This window comes from Canis lupus, chromosome 26 (genome assembly GCF_003254725.2).
Source record: "Canis lupus dingo isolate Sandy chromosome 26, ASM325472v2, whole genome shotgun sequence".
NCBI classification, from domain to species: Eukaryota; Metazoa; Chordata; class Mammalia; order Carnivora; family Canidae; genus Canis; species Canis lupus.
In genome coordinates, this window is record NC_064268.1 from 28,444,550 (window position 1) to 28,465,432 (window position 20,883).

The following is a 20,883-nucleotide window of genomic DNA, read 5'->3' on the forward strand; positions in this document are numbered from 1 at the left end:
AGTCAGAGAAAGACAAATGACATATGATTGCACACATACGTGGAATTGGAGAAACAAAACAAATGAACAAAGAAGCCAAAAAACACTCTAAACTACAAAGAGTTGGTTACCAGAGCGGGGGTGGGCGGTGGGGTTATGGGTGGACTAGGTGCAGGGGATCAAGAGGACATTTCTCATGAGGAGCACTGAGCAAAGGACCGAATTGTCGAATCATCATATCGTACACCTGTATGTTAACCATACTGGACTTAAAATAGAAAAAAAAAAAAAAAAGACCCCTGAAACACTGAAAAGCAGTCTTGCATCTGGTTCCATCCCTCAACAGTGTGTGACCTCGGGCAGGTCAATGTCTTCGTGCCTCAGTGCCCCCACCCATAAAGAGGATAAACCGTCCTTATAGAACCATTAATGTTCAATAAATGATTAAAAAAAAATCAAATCCCAAAGATCGGTGAGGTAAAAAAGCCAGGCTGTGGGATGAGCTCTTCTGTGTGCAGAGGAGGTGGGGGTGCTTGACGCCCCGCCTGCGGAATGTGCAGCCCACCCCAGGAGGAGCGCAAAGACCAGGCGAGTGGGTGGTGGCTGGTGGGGAGGATCACACTGGATAACTTTGTTGGCTTTTGATTTTGTTTGAACCTTGTGTCTGCATTATCTGTTTTCCATTTCCAGAAAATAGCTCAGGCAGGTGGGGAAGCCGGGGAGGACAAGATGCCCAGGCGGGACCAGTGAGCTGGTGGGAGGGGCCCGGCCAGCCCCCAGCCCCGCTCTGGCCACCACCCGGCCCATTGTGACCTCCCCGGCTGTGCCCAGGCCTTTGTGACAGGCACCCTTGAGGCAGACCTGCGAGCCATGACACCTAGAGGGCCCTCGATAGGAGGGTGGCAGGTCGGGCCAGGCTAGAGCCCGGACCCGGGGTTAGGAAGGGGTTACAGGGAGGCATGGAGGGGCCCAAAACCCTAGGCCCCTGTGGCCACTCCCACCCCCAGTGCCCCCAGCCTCAAGCTTCGAGCAGCCACGGAGGATGCCTGGATCCACCCTGCCAGGGCTTTGTAAGGTGGCCCTGCCTGGTGCCTCTCAGCTCCACTCACTCCATAGAATCTGCCAGGCCCTTCCCACCTCCGGGGGCGGGGGGCGGGGGGCCCAGGGTCGGGGCCGAGGTACCCGGGGGCTTTATGGCCAGCGAAGACAGGGAGATGCAGCGCCAGAGACCCAGAGAACCGGCGGGGATGAGGCAAGGACACGTGGAGGCGAGGCTGGGGTGGGGCTGGCCCCTGCACTCAGGACGAGAACAAGGGGCACCCAGGCAGGGGGCGCCCCCCAGCTCGGGGCCCAGACCCTGCCCGTGCCCACCCATGCCGTCGGGGTCAGGAAACCCAGCCTCGCCCAGGGCAGCCGCCTCCCCGCTCCAGAGCGTGGCCCTGGGGCCTGCAGAGCAGTCCTTCCTCCAGCTGGAGCAGGAGAACCAGAACCTGGTGAGTGAAGAGCCCACCGAGGCGGGGGTGGGGGGTGGGGGTGGGGGTGGGGGTGGTGGCCCCGGCTCCGAGCCCATCCGTGCAATGGGCTTGCGGCTTCTGCCCTTTGCCCCCCGCACCCCTGCCTCAATCTCCTGCCCAAGGAGCTCTATGATGAGCAGTCCCATCTGTGTCTCCCACTCTCAGAAAAGACAGAACCAAGATCTGCGGGAGCAGCTGGGGGCCCTCCTGGGGCCGGGGCAGCAGTTCCTGCCCCTGTGCACGGAGCACTCAAGCTGTACGGCCCTGGCCTGGGTAAGTGCGGGGAGACAGAGGGCCGCCGAGGGGAATGACCCCGGGCCTCGGGCACCACAGCCCCGCTGCTCTCAAGCAGCCCCTGACCGCCCACGCCGCCCCCGGCCTTGGCGCTGACCCCAGGGCTCTCCCACAGGCCCCGGAGCAGGCCAGCACCCGGCCCCTGGAGGACAGGGCGCCCCTGCAGCTGCTGCGGCGGGAGCTGTGCCGGGGGGAGGAGTCCTTCGTGCAGCAGTCTCAGGTGGGTCCCGGGGAGCTGGGCCAGGGGAGGGGTCCTCCGCGCAACACTCCTCGGTGGCCCTGCCTGTGCCCACTGTGCCCCTCCCCAGAACGAGCTGCAGCAGATCCGACTGTCCTTTGAGAGGAAGAAGATGGCCATTACCGAGGTGCCCGCCTGGCCGGGGTGGGAGGGCCGCCCGGGGGAGCCACCCAGTGGGACGCATCCGGGGGTCCTGCTGCTCGGAGCATGACCCGGCCTCTCCTCCGCCACCAGGTGTGGGACGGCGTGGCTGAGGTACACATGGCCCTGAACAACCAGGCCACTGGGCTCCTGGTAGGTCCCCAGAGGGTGACACCCAGGGGGTGACGGGAACAGGAGGCAGAGGGCGTGGGGTCAGGGGAGCACCGGGAAGCAGGGGAATCCGGCAGAGAAGTCAGGGTTAGGGGGCCTGTTTTACCTCCTCTGACCCCCAGAACCTCAAGAAGGATATCCGGGGAGTACTAGACCAGATGGAAGACATTCAGCTGGAGATTCTGGGGTGATGTGCAGGGTCAAGGTCTCGGAGGGGGGGCGCTTGGCTGAGCCCGGGAAGGGGCAGGTGTCCTGGCCAGGATGGGGTGGATCAAGCCCTAACCCTTCCCCAGCTCCAGGGCACCAGACCAAGGGGTGGTGCAGGCTGAGGGGGGTGCGCACCTGGCCCTGACTGCGCAGCACCCCCCTCCATCCAGGGAGCGTGCCCAGTGCCGCACCCAGGCCCGGAAGGAGCAGCAGATGGCGTGCGTAGCGGTAAGCCCGGCGCCGCACACCCTCACCCTCTCCCGGAGGCCTCACCCGGGAGGCCCCTCTGGGCGGGGAGCTGTGGGCGTCGGTGTAGAGGCCCCAGGGCGGGAGCCCCAGCAGGAGCGGGGTGGCTGGTCATCCCTGAGACCCGGCTGGCTGCGGCGCCTGTCCCGGGTGGGGAGGGGTGCGGGGGTGGTTGGGGGCACAGGGACGCCCCCCAGGCGCAGGCTCCGACCCCACCCCTCGCCCCCCACCCCGCAGAAGGCCAGGCCGCAGCTGGGATGTTCCGAGGGCCTCAAAGGCCAGCTCTGGTAGGTGGCGGCGCCCCGGGCAGCGCCCAGTCCCCGGCGGGCCGCGAGGGCACCCCCGCCCCTGACCGCCGCCGCCCGCAGGCTGCTGGCGCTGAGGCTGCTGCTGGGCGCCCTGCTGGCCTGCACCGCCGCCTACGTGTACGTGGTGGACCCCGCGCCCTTCGAGGGGCTGGTGCCGCCTCTGCTGAGCCGCGCCGCCGTCTGGAAGCTCCGGGCCCTGCTGGGCCCGTTCCTGCGCCTGGAGGTGGACGACTTCCTGCCCTTCTAGGCCGGAGGCCCAGCGGCCCCAGCGAGGAGGCCAGGCGGCCGGCCGGCCCCGGTGCCCACGGCACTGCCGCGCAGCGTCCCGCCAGGAGCCGCGGAGAAGGGGGGCGGCGGGTCTGTCCTGAGGGCTGGGGCTGCTGCTGGACATACAGTCGTGACACACGCGGCGTGTGAGCCTGTTTCCATGGAAACGGGGGTGGGCAGGAGGTCTCGCTACTCTTGAGGCCCGTCTCACACCGAGGGCTCCGGGGGGCACCCCGGCCCCGCCTGCCTGCTGGGCGGCAGCCCCTCCGCCGGAAGCCCCCAGCCCACCCCGGCCACCAGGGAGGGTCTCTGCAGAGTGAGGACCTGGGGGCCCTCAGGCCTCCTCCCTGGGGCTGGGCCCAACCAGCAGACCTCAGCCACCGGCTGCTCTGCTCGGCTGACTTCACACCCGCCACCCCACCCTCCCCACACTTGACCGGCCACCACCTCCCCACCTCCCACTCCTGTCCCCTCCCCAACTAGGGTCCCTGTCCAGTCCAGCCTCCTGGCACTGCCCCAAGGCTCGGAGGACAGGGGGACCACGTTGGTGGACAGAGCCGTGGAGGTAAACACCAGAAATTTTATTTAGGGCATTAAATTGGGGGTGGAGGGGAGGAATACCTTTTAGAACAATAGACAATAGCTTTGTAGCTTGCTCATCCCCAAGTGGGAGGATTAGAGGCACCGCCCAGGCAGGAAAAGGACTGGCCGGAGCCCCGCCCTGCCCCTGGGGACGTCCAGGGCCCCGGCTGGCTGGCTGGCTGGCTGGCTGGCAGGGCCTGCAGGGCTGTGGGCAGCGGGGCCCTCTGAGCTCCCCCAGGTGCCACATCTCGGAGTGAAAGAGTGAAGACTGCCGGGCAGGGCTGGGCAGAGCAGTCACCAGGAACACACTGGACTGGCAGGGTCTCCTCCCCGCCCCGGCAGGGCCCGGATGGCTCACCAGGCTGGCGGCTCCAAGAGGTTAAGGCATCTGTTCATGTGCTGGGTGTGGGGAGGAGGGAGTGCAGTGACCTGCAGGGACAACCTGAGACCCCCGCCCCAGCCCAACCGGCAGAGGCCTGGGCTCCCTGGGAAGGAAGTGGCGTCTAAAGTGCTCGGTCAGGCAGGGAGGTCGGGGCGCTGGTGCGACCCCCCGGGGAAGGCCATGCTGGTCCCAGCAGCTCCAGGGCCCCTGCCTGGGGGGTGGGACGCCCTGCGGCAGGTGGGGACTTCCTGAGGTGGGTGGGCACAGGGTCACAAGCCCCAGTGAGCTGGGAGTCAGTCAAGGTGCGGCTGGTGGAGAGGGGACCCCCAGCCCACGGCCCAGGGGCTGTGTGGCTGCCTGGCTTCCCGGGCGGTCCTCTCGGGCCCCAAAGCTGCCTACTTGGCGTCCCGCTCAGGCCCCGAGAGACCGGGGAAAAGGCTGGAGGCGGCTGAGTGCAGGCGGCACATAGCCCCTCGGGGGGGTGCCCGGGCGGCCAGGCTCCAGGGGGCCCGCAGCGGCGGCCGGTCCTCAGGGAGGCCAAGGTGGCACAGGTGCAGGCCGGGGGGCACCCTGGGCTGGCCACGCCGGCCCCATCCACGGCTGCAGGTGCCGATCCGCCCCCTGTGGGCCGCAGCGTCCCGTGAGAGAGAAGCAGAAAGGTGGAGGTCAGCATGGGGCAGAGGTGCCCAGGGCAGGGTCCGAGGCCCAGCCAGCCTCCCACATTGGGCCAGCCCCTGCCCCAGACCCCGCTTTTGCCCTGGCTGTCTCAGCCCCAAGACACCGTGGATTCCCAACGCCCTCACCCCCAACACTTGGCAGTGGGAGGCTCAGGTTGCCAGGAGGGCGAGTTCCAGTGATGTAGCTGCAGGAGGCGGCAACGGCCCCCACAGGGCCCTCAGCCGACCGGCAGCCCCAGTGCAACCCCTGGGACCTCGGTCTCCTGCAAAAGCCCCTGGGATCGGCTTTCGGGGGCCCTGGGGCGGCTGCAGCCCCAACCTCTCTCCAAATGCCCTGTTGCTACCAGGGATGACGCAGACCCGTGGGAGCCTCATGCTCGTCAGCCAAAGACCCATCGGCCAGCCCCCACCTCCCAAGCTTCCAGCTCAGCTTAAGTCAGTGGAAACACCCACGAAGGCCGCCCGTACCTCTGGCCAACACCTCTCCCAGAGCCTGACCCACTCTGCTCCCCGCCCCCGGAGCCCCCGCATTGCACCAACAGCCCTAGCCTTGCTCAAGGAAAGGATCGAAATGACTCTTTTTCTTTTTTTAATAAAATTATAGATATATAGATGTAGATATAAAAACATAAAACAGACACAACGCAAGCGGACGCTGCCGTGTGCTTACTCTCGGGTCCCTGGCGCCAGGCGAAACTCTGACCCCCTCCCTGATGTGCTTCCCATGAGGGCCTGGACTTTGCATGCCTTGGGGTGAGGGATCTCCAGTTTGGCAGGGAGGGGGGGCTCCTAGGTCTCATGGGCCCCGGTGGCAGCGTCCGGCCCGGGCCTGCTCCCACCTGCCCCCCGTCGCCGCCCACAAGAGCATAAAGCAGAGGTTAAGGCTTCAATGAAAGCGAGTTTCCCGGCAGTGGGGGCAGCGGGGGCCCGAGCGTTAACACATGGGACGTGGCATGGCAGCTCAGCGCACAGACACGGGGACGCACCCACCAGCTGGGCGAGACAGGACACACGGAGCCAAGACCCCACCCACAGCTGGCTGTCTGTCCATCGTCCACCTGTCTGTCAGAACCCAGAGCAATCCCAGAGCGGGGTGCCTGTGGGCTGGGGCTGGACTCCCCGAAGAAGAACTGGCCTTGCCAAGCTACAAGCTTCCAGCGGGTCCCTGAAAGGCAACGAGTTAGGAGCAGCCGGGTGGTGGGGCCTTGGTCCAGTACGGCCAGGGACCCAGGCCTCTCTGTCCATCTCTGGGCCACAGTGGCCCCGTCTGTGAGGGGAGCAGGTGGGGACCAGCCTGGGGACGACCTCAGGGACACGGGTGCAAGGGTGCAGGTGCCACACCCCTCGCGGCCCCCGCCTGTGGGAACAGGGGCACCGACACACAGATCCTGCAGCCCGGAGGCCACTGGCCCAGCCGCGCCCTGGTGAGCAGATGGGTGGATGGACAGGCGGAGGAAGAGGGACAGGCTTGTGGAGGTGTGGTCTCTTCCGCTGACGTGTCCACCGGGCCTGGGCCTCCTGGTCTCCCGGGGCAGAGAAGTCGGGAGGGGAGGGCAGCCGCTGGGGGTCCTGGTCCCCGGGGCTCCACGGCGGATGGATGGCAGTCAGTCCTCACACTGAGATCTCGTACGTGGTCCCACCCACGCCGGACACCTTCTTAACGAGCGTGTGCCGGGCAGGGCTGGCGGAGGGCCCCGGGGGGCCAGCGGCAGGCCCCAGGCGGGCCAGGCCCGGGGACTGCCCGTTAAGCTTACTTGGGGGGGTCTTCAGCTGAGGGTGGTCCCTGCATCAAAACAAGCACATACACGCACACACACAGTGAACACGGGACCACGGCGTGACAGGCCAGCGGAGGCAGCAGGACAGATGACGCAGACGCACACAAAGCCCGGGGCGGCCCCTGCCTCTGAGCTCAGCTGGTCCCGCCCAGACCCTGGGTAGGGGCACACCGCCTGCGGAGGGAGGGGGCTATGTTGTCACAGGACACACAGATGTCAGAATGGCCACCTTTTCCCTCCAGGGCGCTTGGTCCCTCCCACCGGCACAGACACCGGAGCAAGGTGAGGCCCCGGGGCCCCGCGTCGTCCTAGTGCCCCGAGCTGGGGAGCCCAGCGGGGACTGGGTGGCTCCATCCCTGCTCCCTCCTAGGAAGATGAGAGCCCGTCTTCCGCCCTCCAGCCTGCCCAGGACCGACCAACAGCAGCTCTGACATTGCTGCCCAAACATTCACGAGCCTGGGAGCCTCCACTCCATCCCCCCGCCCCGTCCTTCACCTGCCGTCCCCCACCTGCCCAGGTAGCTGTCACCCACTGGGCCAGTTACATTCGCCACAGGGACATCCTTACCAACTGAGCCTGTGCTCCAGGGGCGATGCCGAGACGATACCCCCGCACTCACGGCGGGGCCCAGCACACACCAGCTACTCTCCTTGGGCCTGACCCCATGAGGCAGGCAGCCAGCCCAGCTTCCAATTACCCACCTGCTGGGGGTCTGGCACCAGCCTGCCCCTCTGGGCCTCAGTTTCCCCATCTCTGAGCAAGGAGGCCCTTACTTCCCGGGGCTGTGGGCACCCAGGGCAGCATGTTCTGCTGTGGGCTTATGTCCCCTGGACTCAGCCTCCTGGACGGACACTGTCTCCAGAGGAAGCCCCAGGGTCCCCCCGACACTCGGTTGCACCAGCTGCAGGAGAACATGCATCTCAATAGGTACCCGCCCCACCGACGTGCCCGGCATCCCTGGAGCTGGGTGACCCTCGCCCCTCACAGTCTGGCCAGGAGCCTCCAAGGAGGGTGAGGCCCACCCCCGTAGGCAGCCATCGGCCTCCCTGACGACCTCTGCGTGTTCGGCCAAGAGGCTCCACGAAGCAGCCGGACACCTGACCTGTGGTGGAAAGCCCCTCCCAGCCCCCCCAGTACCCCCCCGCCCCCGGGACCTACCTTTGCACGGCCAGCGAGGGTGGCGACTCTGGGAGGTCCGTGTGGATGAAGGCGACAGCTTTGGGGCCTGCATAGGAGGGTGAGCGGGGCGTGCTGGGCGGGGAGGGGGGGCCCTGGCGCACGGGGGACCTGTGCGAGCCGCTGCCGGGCCGAGGCCCGGGGGCGTTGTTGTTGGCCAGGTCGGCCTGGAGGGAGGAGGACGAGGTCCGCGGCGCCCGGCTCACGGCGCTGGACAGCGAGGACACGGAAGTCTGCAGCGCGGGGTTGCGCGCGCCGCCGAAGCCGGGCCCGGCCACCAGGTCGTCCCTGGAGCCGTAGCGCAGGGCAGGGCCGCGGGCGCCGTCGGCCAGCGCGCTGGCCTGCTGCAGGCTGTAGGAGCTGGGCGCGTCGTAGACGCCCGAGTCGCCGAAGAGCGAGTCGGCCTGAGAGCGCAGCAGCCGTTCCCGCTCCTCTCTGTCCTTGCGCTCCTGGATGGAGGCCATGATGGTCCTGGACAGGTTGTCGTAGCGCACAGGTGAGGGCTCCCGGGGCCGGGGGCCCAGCACCGGGCTGAAGCTGCGGGGCGGGGGCCGGGGCGGCTCACCCACCGCCCCCGGGTGCAGGTAGGGCGAGCGGTAGCTGGCCACGCCGGCCGAGGGGTGGGCTGGGCACGTGTGGCCCCCGGGAGAGCCGGGGTTAAGCAGACTGTCGTAGGACAGGCTGCCGTTGCGGTTGGGCAGCGCGTGGGGGGCGAAGATGCCGCGGTGCGGCGTGGGGGGCCCGCCCTCGGAGCGCAGGGGCTGCAGGGCCACGTGGTCCCCACCCCGCCGGCCCGCTGCCTTGAGGCTCAGGGAGCGCAAGGCGCCCGAGAAGGTGTCCGCGGCGCTGAGCGGCGGGGACGGCGGGTAGGCTGCGTGCAGGCCTCCGGGCGTGTAGTCAGGGAGGTCCAGGCTGGGCTCGGACGCAAAGTCCAGGCTGTGGATGCTGTCCTCCCCCAGGGTCAGGGAGTCAGGGCCGGGGACCTGCGGGGAGAGAGGGCGCACGTCCTACCACCGCCCTGCCGTCACGCCCTGCCCCAGCCGCCGGTGCTCCGTGCCCCACGGAGGCTACGACCTCAGTGCATCAGAGGCAGCCTCCTGTGTACCCAACAAGCTGTTTCTGGAAGTTGCCCATCCCCTGACCACGTCTCCCTTGCTCGCCACAGAGGGAAGTAGGGACGGGCTAGAACAGAGTCCCCGGATGCCACCCCCCAGGGAAGGCTGGGCACACTGCTCCTGCCTCTACTTCCCCACGGAAGGGGGCTGGCACAGGGACAGCCTCAGGAGTTGGACCTTAGGGAGACGTAATAAGCACACAGAGACCCAGAGCCCTGTCCTGGGCACCTCGTGGCTGAGGACTGCGGTCGCTGCCGCAGCAGAGCACTGCCGCCTGCTGCATCAACCCACCGCAGTGCCCCCAGAGCCAAGACACGGGAGGGGACCTCGGGGCAGGGGCAAGGGACCAGCCACAGCAACAAGGAGGCTCCGTGGACTGAGGGCTGCGGGCTCAGACGTGGGCTGGGGACGAGAGCCTACAGGACCTCACACCCCGGAGCGGGTGCTGGTAGGGACAAATGTGGCCTCACGGTACTTGGCCAACCAACCAGAACCCTCGTGGGATCCAGGACAGTCCCAGGAGGTGGGGCAGGCGAAGGACCTAGAGCCCCCTGTTCCCAAGAAGGGCTGATCGACACCTGCCCAGGAGGCCCAGGCTCCCTGCCCAGCCCAGAAGGGCCCTCATGAGATGCAGGGTGGAGCGGGGCATCGGCCCTGAGGGGAGGCGACCGGTCCAGGCGTACCAGCCCAGGCACGGGCTTGCCTCTCAGGCAGCCATGAAGGAGGGTGGGCAGCCTGGGAATGCTCAGGGTTCTGGACCCTTCCTCAGGCTGCCCAGGGTTGCCAACTGCTCCACAGTGATTGTAGAGTCAGAAAAAAATAAATATGCCTTCTTAAACAATCTCAAATTCTTCTGAAGCCTTCCCGTGGGCCTTACAGAGGGACGAAGAGTGGAATTCCAGGCATCCTGGCACACGCTGCTCCTGGGGGCAGCCGCCCACCAGGCCGGCGGGCCATGCTGGTCAAGAAGGGGCCAGCCAGGACCGCCTGTGCCAGTGCTTCCTTCGGGCCCGGCTGGGGTGCCCATAGGGTGAGGTTCTGCCGGCGCCCAGCAGGCTATGACCCCACTGGCCCCAGGGTCAGGGCCTCCTGGGGCGAGGCCTGAGGAACGGGACCTCCGGGGGCAGGGTCTCCAGGAGGGGTCGCACAGGACTTCCTGGGGCAGGGCCAGGCCTCCTCACCTGCTCACCAGGCCCGCAGAAGGGCGCCTTGGGACCCGAGGGGAAGGCAGGCCGGAACTTGTACATGGCAGGTGTCGGGGGGCTGGTCCTCTGCGCCGACAGAGCGCTCTCTGGGGAGATGGACCATGGTCAGCTGGGCTCAGTCCATGTCCCTCCCTCTGTCTGGCCACCCCCACCTCACCAGCACTGCTCGGGCGTGGCGTCTGCAGGTCACCTCCGAATGTGCCGGCCTCCGCCTTGGGGGGCAGTGGCGGCCCCAGGTCCAGCGGCTTCTCATCCAGTCGGTCCAGGCTGCCCTTGGACTGGGAGGGGGCGTGGTCAGTGGTGGGTAGGGCGTGGGCCAGGGGTGGGCCACAACTGGGGTCTCTGCCCTGGGCCTTGGGCCCTATACCGTTCTCCAGAACCTACGGGATTCCTCCCCCTTCTGCTTCTAGGCCCCCTCCAGCAGAGCCGCTTCCTGCCTTCGAGGGTCTGCCCTCAGCCCCACTCCCTACCTGCCCCCAGGGCCCCCACCTTGCTGCGGCCCAGGCCAGCCTTCAGCCCGTTGTCACTAAGCTTGACCTTGAGGGGGGCGGCTCGCTCCAGGAGCTCGGGCCGAAGGAAGGGCGGCTTCAGGCGGGCGGCCAGCGGCAGCCGGGGAGGCTCCACCACGTACCTGCACCAGGGGCGGAGGGGTCAATGGCCAGGGTGACCTGGCCCGAGCGCTCACCAGAGGCAAGGCCGGCCACACCTGCCAAGGGCAGAGGTCGACCAGGCTGAGGGGCCGCACCTGCCCGCCCCAAACCCGGCAGAGGCCCCTCGACACCCCGTCCAGGCCTCACCGGGGCGCCAGAGGGCTGCACAGCACGTGCTCCACATTCCCATAGCAGCCTCGGGTGAAGGGGTTCACGCCCCCACGGAACTTCCCCGTCACCTGTGGACATGGGACCCCTCAGCCAGCCTGGCCACCCAAGGTCCTGGCCCAGGCGGACGGGGGGACAGGCAGGGACAGCTGGGGTTCCTCAGAGGCAGGCTGGGCAGGGTCAGCCCATGGGTGCCCCCCATTCACCCCGACCGCCCCGGCAGGAAGCTGTAGGATCTCTGGGGAGATCCAGCGGCGTCCACAGGTGGGAGTGAGCGGGGGGCAGCGCAGGCACAGCCCGCACTCCAGGCGCCCCCAGGGACCCCGGGGCCAGGTCCCCCCCACCCCGGAAGCTGCGCAGGCTGCCTCAGCTGAGGGCTCCGGCGGCCCTGCCCTCACACCGCGCCCACGCGGCCCTCTCGGCCCACAGGGGCGCCCCCTGCCCGTCACCGCGTGGGCCCTCCCGGGGTCAGCACCTGCTCATTGGTGGTACGCCCTCGAGTGACCAGCACCACGTGGAAGCCAGTGAGGCCGATGACAGGGATGAAGAAGAGGCCAGCCACACACATGACGGCCATGCTGGCCCGTTAAGGCCAACGGCCGTGGGGCAAACACGCGGGGCGGGGCCTGGGGACGGCCACCCACCCCGGGGCATCCCAGGCACCCGCGGCCAGGCCAAGGATACGTGATGGTGGTGTGGGCGGCCCCCAGCCCCTCGGCGTGGTTCAGCACGTAGACCAGCCCGAAGGCGACGACGCCCACCATGTGCGCGCTGAGCGACAGCAGGAACAGGAAGAAGTAGCGGTAATTGCGGCGCCCGATACAGTTGTTCACCCAGGGGCAGTGGTGGTCGAAGTCCTGGGCGGGAGCAGCGAGTCAGGGCCGCGCCGGCGGGGGCGGGGGTGGGGGGCCACGGCCGGCGGGCGGGGCGGCGGGACCGTCACCTCTACGCAGTTGTCGCAGACGCTGCAGTGGGAGCAGCGGGGCGGGCGGTAGAAATGGCAGGTCGCGCACCACTTCATACGGACCTGGATGCCCCGCACGTCCACGTTCTTGTACAGCGGCGCCCGGAAGTCGTCCTCCTTATCCTCGTCCTCATCCGCTGCGAGCCAGGGCCAGAGGGGGGCAGCGGACGGTGACTTCCCGGGCGGAAGGGTCCTTCCCGGACCGCTGCCAGCCCACCCGCCACGACCCCCGCTCACACACACAGGCTCTCTCGGATCAGCCACTCACACTCTAGTGCAAGTGAGCAGATGCCGTGCCCCAGCACAGGGCCCTACCTCGGGGGAAGACGCCAGGGTCCATGAAGGTGGCCATGCTGAAGTTGGCCAGGACAAAGAGGAAGATGATGCCATTGTAGACGGGAACAGCTGGGGACACAGCTCGAGTCAACCATGGGCACCTGCGTTGGACAGCAGGGCAGAGCTGGGTCTGGGGGTGCAGCAGATGGGTGGGGACAGGACATGGGGACAGATGCCTTAGGCACACCCACACACAGGCAGGCCGGGCCACAGAAGGCCACCGTCTGCACTCGGCGTGGCTGCGGGGAGACCCCTGCACATCGGCCCGCAGCTCCTCTGCTCGACCACTAGGGCTAGGCACCCACGGTACGGCACGCAAGCTGCCCACAGGCCAACACCGACTCCAGAACCCCCAGGTGCCCATTAGGAGTTCAAGTCACAGTCACAGTCGAGGTCAAGTGGGGGCCTGGGCTCCCACTTTTAGGAGGCAGGAGTCCAGGATGAGGTCTGGGCCCACCCTGCCTGTGTGCCATGACAGCCAGAGGCCAGCCCCGACCTCACCCAGCCCGGCCCCCAGCCTAGCGGGACCCCTCCGCCAGGGAACATCTGGGACATGGGGAGCTCCAATGCACGGTAGGTGTCACCCGTTTGTCCCTGAGGGGTGCAGTCTCAGGGTCTGGGCTCCTGGGCACATCCCCATCTAGGCAGTCCCTTCTTTTTAGTTCTCATTTTACTGTCCTTATGACAACGCACAACACCCGGAGAATAAAAAAGCACGATAGCCCCCACTCACCATCTCTTGCTACCCCCCAGCCCTTGCCTCCAAGGCTGTGCTCTCTCCAGGAAGCCTTCCCAGATTCCCCCCATGGGGCTCAGTCACAGACAGCGAGCGTCCTCGTCAGCCCTCTTGGGACCTGACCAGAGCCCTCTCTGTGGAGACGCACCGGTCTTTGGGCTCAGGACCTATGACCCTGCCCCAACCCTGCAGCGGGTCCCTGCGTCCACCCACTTGGCTCTTCTGGCCTCAGGCTCCTGATCTCTCCCGTGGCTCCTGGCCTGTTCTCCCCCCCATACCTCACCCCCTGTGCACTTGGAGGCCAGTGGGGATCCCCCTCAGAAGCCCTGATGGAGAGAACAGGGCATCGTGGCCTCCAGCAGGGTGAGCAGCGTCCATGGCCCTGCCCACCACCCAGCGCACGCCGGCCACGCGGCTGCGCCCACGCCTGTCTTGGCCAGGAGCCAGCCCCGCCACCCCAGCAGCCACCTCCATGGCAGCAGAACTTCGCTATTTTTAGCGGAAAGCGAGAGGCTATTTAAAGATTCCACTTCCCACGGCAGCAGGCTCAGCGGGCCAGGAGCCGCACGTTACCCCTTCCTCTTCCCTGGGACCTGCTGTGGAGGTGGAGGCACTCCTTGGGGACACAGGCTCCCTCTGCGGGGAGGGCCCTCCTCCCCCTCCCCTTGCCCGGGCAGCCGGGGCAGCCCACCAGTAGGTGCCTACCACGTTCCCCAGCCCTGTGTGCTAAAGCCTGGCATACAGACGGTGCTCAATGTATGTGGTGGTCCCTGATCCGATCCCATGGAGCAAGGTGACAGTGGGCCCCCGAGGCATGGTCTGCCCCGCAAGGCGGGGTGGGGGGCAGAAGCCAAAGCGCCAGCAGGGGACAGCGGGGACGGGCTGCCCAGGCAAGCGGGGGCTGGGGGCTGAAGGGAAGCAGGCCCGCCAGGGGGGCCGCGGAGAAGTGGGGGGACCGCGGGCCCCACTCAGGTGGCACGAGCCAGCTCCCCACGGCGCCTTCCGGGAAGGGCTGGCTCTGCAGTCTGCACAAAATGAAAACGCGGGCCCCTTGTTTAAAAAGTATCAAGAATTTCAAGACAGAGACAGCGGAGTGTCAAAGGCGAGTGCGGGCTCTCAGCGCACCTGTGCCGGAGGTGCGGCAGGCGGGTGGGCACCCCGGCAAGAGGACCCGGCCGGAGGGGGGTGCAGAGGCCAGGACAAGAGCCCCTGCGGCCCTGCTGTCAGGTTTCACAGCGGATACCGAGAGCCTGCTGCCTGCCCGCCCCGTGCGGCGGACCACGAAACCCACCCTTCCGGCCTCGGGGAGTGGGCGCTGCTGTTTTCCCTATTTTACAGACAAGGAGTGGGTATAGGACGGCTTGTCACATACCAGGGCCTTGGGGTGAGCCTACGTCTGGGCTGGGATTCAAAGTATTATGCAGGCAGCCAGGGCCCGGATCCCACGGGCAGCCCCCGCAGCCGCATTGACCAGAGTCTCCCCTGGCCCAGGCGGCCTGCTTGGTCCTCCCTGAGCCTCCGCGACCACCCCCAGGCTGCACGGGCTAGACAGCTGCCCTGAGTGAGACGCCTGGGGCTGCGTCTGGGCATCCGCAATGTGACAGGGCAACCTGTGCACCGAGGTGGTGGGCAGGCTCCGTCCACTACGGGCACCAGCCATCTGCGTGCCTGGGCCACGGATACCGGGGACAGAGGGCTGGGGCCCTAGCTGGTGTTGGGCGGGCTGGCGCCTGGGCGGTAGCAGCGGTGTGGGGGACGGGAAGGTTCTCTAACAGGGACCTGGGCCACTGCCCCCTCAACACCCGGCCCCCAGCTTGACTCACACCCAGCATCAAGCACTCCCATGCGGTCCTGCCCCCTCAGTCTCCCTCAGGGCGCCTTTACCCCTAGGCCAGGCCTTAAAGAGGGTCCAAGGCTGGGTCACGCCTAATGAGGACTGGCTCCCTGGCCAACGCCGACAGGCACATGCATTGACACAAACACACGTCCTCATGAACACGCAGGGACGCATGCATGCACACACATGCAATGCACACACAGATACACAAATATGCTCCGAGGCACACATGTGTGAACACACACTTGTACATGCATGTACACAGACACACTGCATCCATAGCCACGTTCAGAAGGCCCATGTGCAGGAGCACACACCAACGTGTGTTGACCAGCAAGACACACGTGCATAAATATTTGTGAGAATAGATATGCCCGCTTGTGCACATGCTGGCACAAATAAGGACACGGCCACCCGGGCACACCAGCACCCTCGTTTGTGCACAAACACACTCAGATGCACATATGAGCCCACAGAAACGCAGACAAGCCCTGCCTCAAACTGCGCCCCTTGCTACGCTCTCCATGGACCAGGCGAGCATGAGGACACGTGAGGACGTGCGAGCTCGGTGGGCAAGCCTGGCAGCCAGTGCAGCTCAGTCAACCTTGTGTCTGTCCTCAGCTCCCGGAGGGCCCCTCTGCCCACGAGGACAATACTCGGTTCCCACCCAGGGGACGGGACACCCTAGGCAGGGCCTGGCCAGCCCTTGCCGGCTGCAGCCACGCTGTGGGGCCCAGGGCATGCCTGGGCTGGGGGCGGCTCGGCCCCCTAACCAGCCCCCGCCTCCTGAGTATTAGGGCCACACGCCACTGCCATAGGCCCCACCCGGATGGAGGCCCCAAGTCCGCCTAGCCCAGCAGGGAGACACCACCCAGTGGGGGTGGGGGGTTCTGCAGGACCAGTACGCGCGCCACAGCTAAATGTGGAATGGAAAATTTTAACTCAGACGTTTTCATTTAAATCGGGTTCTTCGTTAACACTGTTTGTGTTTAAGAGTGATGCTCCCACATGGGGGTACCTGGGACCGGAGGGTCTGTGGCCACTCTGCCCTGGTCAGGCTAGGCAGGGCCCCTGTCCTCGCGCACCCATCTGATCCCTGCAGACACCTGAGCAGATGGGGAAACTAAGGCTCAGGGGACCAAGGATACCCTAGGCCACGGGCAGTGAGGCCTGGGGTGAGACTCAACCCCTGCTCCCTTCCTTCCCCTGGGGCCCCTGCCAGGGGCTCTATCCACCTGGGCCTGCCCTTCCCCCGGCCCATGCTGGGCCTTCTGGCCTCTCTGGGCCTCAGCGTCTGGGGAGGGCTCAGGCCCATCCTGGGGACAGACTGTGGCCTCCCAGAAGTCAGCCCCCTGGTCCTGGACAGAGACAAGATGGCCCAGCCTGGGTCCAGGTGTTAGTTACCCAAAAGCAGCCCTAGTTCCTGATGTCTACAGGTTCCCTGTCATTCTGCAAAGTGGCTCTGGGAGGAGTAAGGGGTTGAGGTGGAGACCTGACCTGGGGGCTCTTAGAAAGTGCCCCCCAGCACCTGCCTGACACCGAGCCACGATGGGAAGGGATTCTGGGGACCGAGGGGACACAACTGGACCAGGAACCCAGGAAGCCTTCCTGGAGAAGCGCCTCTAGGAACCTGCCCCTCAGGGTGCTCCCCATCTTCTGAGGGAGAGGCCCCGGCCTCTGCTGATCCTACCCGCACCCCAGCCTCTCCTGGTAACATAGCTGAACATCCTGTTCTTCGTCCCAGCCCTCTCAGTGAGCTGGCCCAAGGGAGGGGTCCTTGGTCTTCTAGGCTCCTGGCTCCCCACCCTGCATGATGTCAGGAGCTGCTGCCTGCGCGGACCTGCCCCAAAGGGGCCAACTTGTGTTTACTGAGCAGAGAGGGGGCCTGGGGCCACGCAGCGTCCAGTGAAGTTCAAGGGGTAAAGGCAGAGAAGAGAGAACCCTGTGGGGGCCCAGGGGCAGGGTGGGGAAGACACAGGGGTGGGCTGCGCCCTCCTCAGCCCATGTCTAGGTCTGCAGCAGGCCTGGACCCAGCAAAAGGGTAAAAGTGTGGCTGCTACTAGGGCGACCAGCGGCCTGTCCCAAGGAGAGGACCACCGGGACCCCTGCTTGCCTGGAATTCAGCATGCTGTGAGGGGGGTCACTAGGCCCGGTTCACCCCGCAGAACCCCTTTTTAGGAACCCAGTTGCCCTGAAAGACCAGGGATGAGCCAGGTAGAGCCAGGGATGGGGCGGGCCAGGGTCCCCAGTGGGCTTTTGGCCCGGGGAATGTGGCCTCGGTGGTCCACGGAGCCCTGTCCTAAGGGCGATCAGGGCTGCCTTGGCTGGGTGGTCGTTGTGCCTGGCCTGCAGCTATGCCCCTGCACCTCCATCTTGCTGCAGAGGCACATGCCACCTGCCGTCAGGCAGAGTGGGTCCCACACAAGGCGGGAGCCAGGGAAAGGCCTGCGGTGCCTTGCTGGGCTGGAGGCCTGGACGCAGAACCCCGGCTCTGGGAACTGAGGTAGGAAGAACTTGGCAGGTGCAGCAGCCTCAGCGCCCACCTCTTGGGACGGCCAAGTTCACCAGACCGCTGTGCAAGGGCCCTCTGACATCACGGGAAGGGCTTGGGACGAGCTAGGAGGAAGGGAGGCAGGGCTCTCCGGGCTACGGTGATTTCAGTACCTTTAAGGATTTCCCTGCGTTTCCCAAGTCCTTAGAGGAGAACGTGTATTACCTTTAACGTCAGGGGAGGACAGACACTGAATTGCGCTTCGGAAGTGAGAAACCAGGATCAGCAAGTGGAGGCCCGGCTCCCAGGAAGTACACGTGAGACTCCTCCAAGTCCCAGAGCCCGGCCTGCGGGGCCAGGCCCCGGGAGCCCCTGCACCTGCGGAAGCCCTGCGCCCACCGCGCCTGCCCCTCTCCCCCCCGCCCCGCGGCCGGCGGCATCTGAGGAACAGGAACACGCTGCCTGCCAAAGCCAGAAATAAGCCCGTCCACACAGGCCTTTTTTAAACACGCTCTTGGCAGCCTGTGGCGCCCACCCAGCCTCGGCCTCCAGGTAGGGCTCGTGCGCCTCCACGGGCACCCAATGCAGACTCCCAGTCCCGTCGCCGCCACCCTCACTCTGGCTAAGGCGCCGGGGCCAAGCCGGCTCCCCCTCGGCCTGGCCTGGGCTCCTTCGCACCCCGGCGCTGACCTGCCCTGGGTCAGAGGCCCCAGGGAGGGTGTCAGTGTGGTGCCTCTGGTCACCGGGCGGTGTCGGCATGGCACTGGTGGGAGGGAGCGTCCCGTCCCCGTGGTGAAGGCCCGAGCCCCAAGCCCTCCCGGTCCCTAGGGGAGCGCGGGCGGTGGGGGCCAGCCGGGGCATCAGCAGCCTGTCCCAGGTGACGAGGTTAGGGCTGCGCGGGCCTGCCTGGCCTCTGCCTCGGGGGTCCCGGTGCCCAACACGGCCGCGCCCCCGCCGCGACCCCAGCCTCCCCGGGAAGGTCACGGGAGGGTGCAGGGCACTGCCGGCGGCATCGAGGGGAGGGCGGCTCCGGGCAGGCACGTGGCGGCCGGGCCAGGCCACACCTGCGCGGGAACAGCTTGGCCCCGGCCCCGGCCCCGGCCCCGGCCCGGCCCCGGCCCCGGCCCCGGGCTGGCCGGCGGGAGGGGGCCGGGCGCCCTGGGCTCCCGGCGGGGCTGGCGGCCGTGGGAGGGGGCTCAGCCACAGCCGGGCGGCCTGCACGCAGTCCCCTAGGGCCCGGCGGCGCTCGGAGGGCTGGCACCGTCCCCGTGAGGAGCCGCCGGCGCTCGGCCCCGCGGCGCCCACCCGGCCCGGCCCGCTCAGGCCCCGGGCGGCGCCGGCCCCCCCGGCACGGCCCCTGCCGCCCGCCTGTGCCCCGGTGACGCGGGGACTCACGTGAACACGAAGAACAGGGTGCTGGAGCCGACCAGCAGCGCGGCGGCCGTGGCCACCGGGATGTACTTGGCGGGTTTGAGGCGCGTCCCGGGGCTGCGGGGCATCCTGGGCGCCGCGCCGCCGCATCCCTCCCCGGGGCCGGGCGGGCGGGGCCGGCCGGGGTCGGGCCGGGGGCGGGCGGGGCGGTGGACGCGGCGCAGGACCCGCGGCGGCGGCGGCGGCGGCGGCGGAGGAAATCCCACCCCGCGGGGAGCGGCGGCGGCGGCGCGCTGATGTCAGCGCGGGCCTTAAGGTGGACCGGGCGGCGGGCGGGGGGGCGCGGGGCGGGGGCGGGGCGGGGCCGGGCGGGGCGGGGCCGGGCGGGGGCGGAGCCAGGACCCTCGCCCCGCGGCCGCGGCCGCGCCCGCCCCCCCGCCCCGCCCCGCCCGCGAGCCACCGAGCCCCGCGGCCGCGCCCCGCCCCGCGCGCTCCCGAGCCGCGCAGCCGCCGTCACGCACCTGCAGCCCCGGCCCACCCCAGGCCGCCGCGGACCACGCCGGGCTCCCGGGGCCCCGCCCGCAGGCCGTGGCGCGGCGGCCTGGGTGTGCCCGTGCGTGCGGTCCCCGTGACGTCCCTGCTCCACGCCGTTCCCGAGGAGGGCCAGGCCCCTCGTCTGGAGCCCCCTGGCAGTCACCCTCCTTGTTTACCTCTGGCCCACCTCCCAGCCCTCGGGCCACTCGGGTGCAGAGCCCAGCTAGTGAGCGGGGTGAGGGGGCAGGGCAGGGGGCGCTGGACTCAGGGAGAGGCCTCCTGGCCCCGGCTGCAGGTTTGGGAGTGTGCGTAGGTGGGAGAGCTGGGGCCGGGTGAGCCCCTCGGCCCCGCAGGGCGGAGCGCCCCTGCCCCTGCCCCTGCCCCTCGGCCCTCGCCCCTCCTGCCCTGCCTGGGATAGGCCAGCGGGCAGGCCCACCTCCTGCAGGAAATCCCACCCTCCAGCCCGGCTGCCGCTGCCCGCTTAAGGTGGACCTGCACCCTTGCAGTGCCCGGCGGCTGCGGTGTGGACGAGCAGGCTCAGCAGGCGGGCAGAGCAGTGCCCAACCGCTGGGAGGGTAGGACCTGGGTCATGCTCCGCACCCTCCATAGTTAGGGCCAGGAAGTCTCTGTTCCCTCTAACACACCCCCAGGGCCCTCTGCTCAGAAATCAAGACCCATCAGCGTCCTCCCCAGGTGGGAATCGCGGGAGGGGTCCTCACCCTCCTTGGCCCTGGGCACCTGGTCCTCTATGGCCAGAATCCCTTGCTGCTCAGGGCCCACCTCCCAGGCCATGCTGCCACAGGCCCTGGGGATCCTCGGCCTGGAAGCCCCTTCCTGCCTGTAGGTGGGCCTTATGAAGGCACCAGTCCGAGCGAGCAGGCTGCGGGCTGTGTGCCATTAGAAAAGACCTGGGGCATTAATACAGCTGCCTGACAGCAAAGATGGTGATGGGCTTTTCCCCATAACACTGCAGTTTTAGCCTCTGCCCTGCGGGGAGCCCACTTCAGGGGCCCCACATAGGGTTAGGGGAGCACCCTTGCACTGAGTGGGAGGCTCAGGGCACAAAAGTGAGCCAAGAGCAGACACCTCCTTACTTATGCCCACAGCGCCCCAGCCCTCCGATAGCCTCAGCGCCTGGAGCTGCAAGGTCCAGGATCCTCACAAAGACTCCAGCCAAAGCATGCCCCACCCAAGCTTTGCCCTTGTTCCTGTCCTGCTGCAACCCAGCCCTGGGACCCCAGGCCTCTGGAAGCCTCTGGATGCAGGCCCACTTGTGAGAGGCTCTTCCCCACAGGCTCCCAAATGGTAGCCCAGGCCCAGTCAGGTCTGACTCCAGGTCGTGCAGAGGCGGCACCAGGACAGCTGAGAGCTGAGAGCTGTGGAGTGTGCCAAGCACTGGTCACAGGAAAGGGTGCTTGGAGTCTCCTTGGTGAGGTCCCTGCAGAATCTCTGGGCAGAGGGGAGTCCTGGATGGGGGGAGGGAAGAGGACAGAGACCTAGAGAGGCCTCTGACCTG

At 67.4% G+C, this 20,883-nt stretch overlaps 2 protein-coding genes across 25 annotated transcripts; one reads left to right on the forward strand and one right to left on the reverse strand.

The window, feature by feature from the left end:
- Positions 1-799: 799 nt before the first annotated feature.
- On the forward strand, positions 800-5,610 carry CCDC188 (coiled-coil domain containing 188). 22 transcript variants are annotated; one of them, XR_007406206.1, is made up of 10 exons: positions 800-1,472; positions 1,659-1,766; positions 1,903-2,007; positions 2,096-2,152; positions 2,260-2,319; positions 2,430-2,524; positions 2,631-2,772; positions 3,028-3,077; positions 3,159-3,930; positions 5,354-5,419. XR_007406206.1 is itself a non-coding variant. In XM_025474801.3 (10 exons), exons 1-10 carry the CDS (start codon positions 939-941, stop codon positions 5,357-5,359), a joined length of 1,239 nt encoding a protein of 412 aa, XP_025330586.1. In that variant the 5' UTR covers positions 801-938; the 3' UTR covers positions 5,360-5,492. The 22 variants fall into 22 exon arrangements, 20 of the variants coding, with proteins under 20 accessions (XP_048957814.1, XP_048957815.1, XP_048957819.1 ...); XR_004809571.2 differs by lacking the exon at positions 5,354-5,419 and having other exon boundaries at positions 3,159-3,511; positions 3,849-3,949; XM_025474801.3 differs by having other exon boundaries at positions 801-1,472; positions 3,849-3,930; positions 5,354-5,492.
- On the reverse strand, positions 3,926-19,773 carry ZDHHC8 (zinc finger DHHC-type palmitoyltransferase 8). Of its 3 annotated transcripts, none has more exons than XM_025474788.3 (11): positions 19,544-19,773; positions 12,378-12,499; positions 12,042-12,199; positions 11,783-11,955; positions 11,574-11,676; positions 11,078-11,169; positions 10,770-10,911; positions 10,438-10,558; positions 10,257-10,366; positions 7,943-8,943; positions 3,926-4,950 (listed from the first exon to the last, which is right to left on the reverse strand). In XM_025474788.3, exons 2-11 carry the CDS (start codon positions 12,412-12,414, stop codon positions 4,725-4,727), a joined length of 2,163 nt encoding a protein of 720 aa, XP_025330573.1. In that variant the 5' UTR covers positions 12,415-12,499; positions 19,544-19,773; the 3' UTR covers positions 3,926-4,724. The 3 variants fall into 3 exon arrangements, with proteins under 3 accessions (XP_025330573.1, XP_025330569.1, XP_025330571.1); XM_025474784.3 differs by lacking the exon at positions 19,544-19,773 and adding an exon at positions 18,858-19,014; XM_025474786.3 differs by lacking the exons at positions 3,926-4,950; positions 19,544-19,773 and adding exons at positions 5,579-6,789; positions 18,858-19,014.
- Between the last annotated feature and the right edge of the window lie 1,110 nt (positions 19,774-20,883).

Excerpts from the sequence above, each read along its gene's own strand:
- ZDHHC8 (XM_025474784.3), bottom strand. The coding sequence starts at position 18,961 with ATGCCCCGCAGCCCCGGGACGCGCCTCAAACCCGCCAAGTACATCCCG. Across the intron at positions 8,944-10,256 it reads TCTGCGGGCCTGGTGAGCAG|GTCCCCGGCCCTGACTCCCT; the intron begins GTGAGGAGGCCT and ends CTCTCCCCGCAG. Across the intron at positions 4,951-7,942 it reads CCCTCGCTGGCCGTGCAAAG|GGGGCGGATCGGCACCTGCA; the intron begins GTAGGTCCCGGG and ends TGCGGCCCACAG.
- CCDC188 (XM_025474790.3), top strand. The coding sequence starts at position 939 with ATGGAGGGGCCCAAAACCCTAGGCCCCTGTGGCCACTCCCACCCCCAG. Across the intron at positions 1,473-1,658 it reads AGCAGGAGAACCAGAACCTG|AAAAGACAGAACCAAGATCT; the intron begins GTGAGTGAAGAG and ends TCCCACTCTCAG. Across the intron at positions 2,773-3,848 it reads AGCAGATGGCGTGCGTAGCG|GGTCCCTGTCCAGTCCAGCC; the intron begins GTAAGCCCGGCG and ends CTCCCCAACTAG.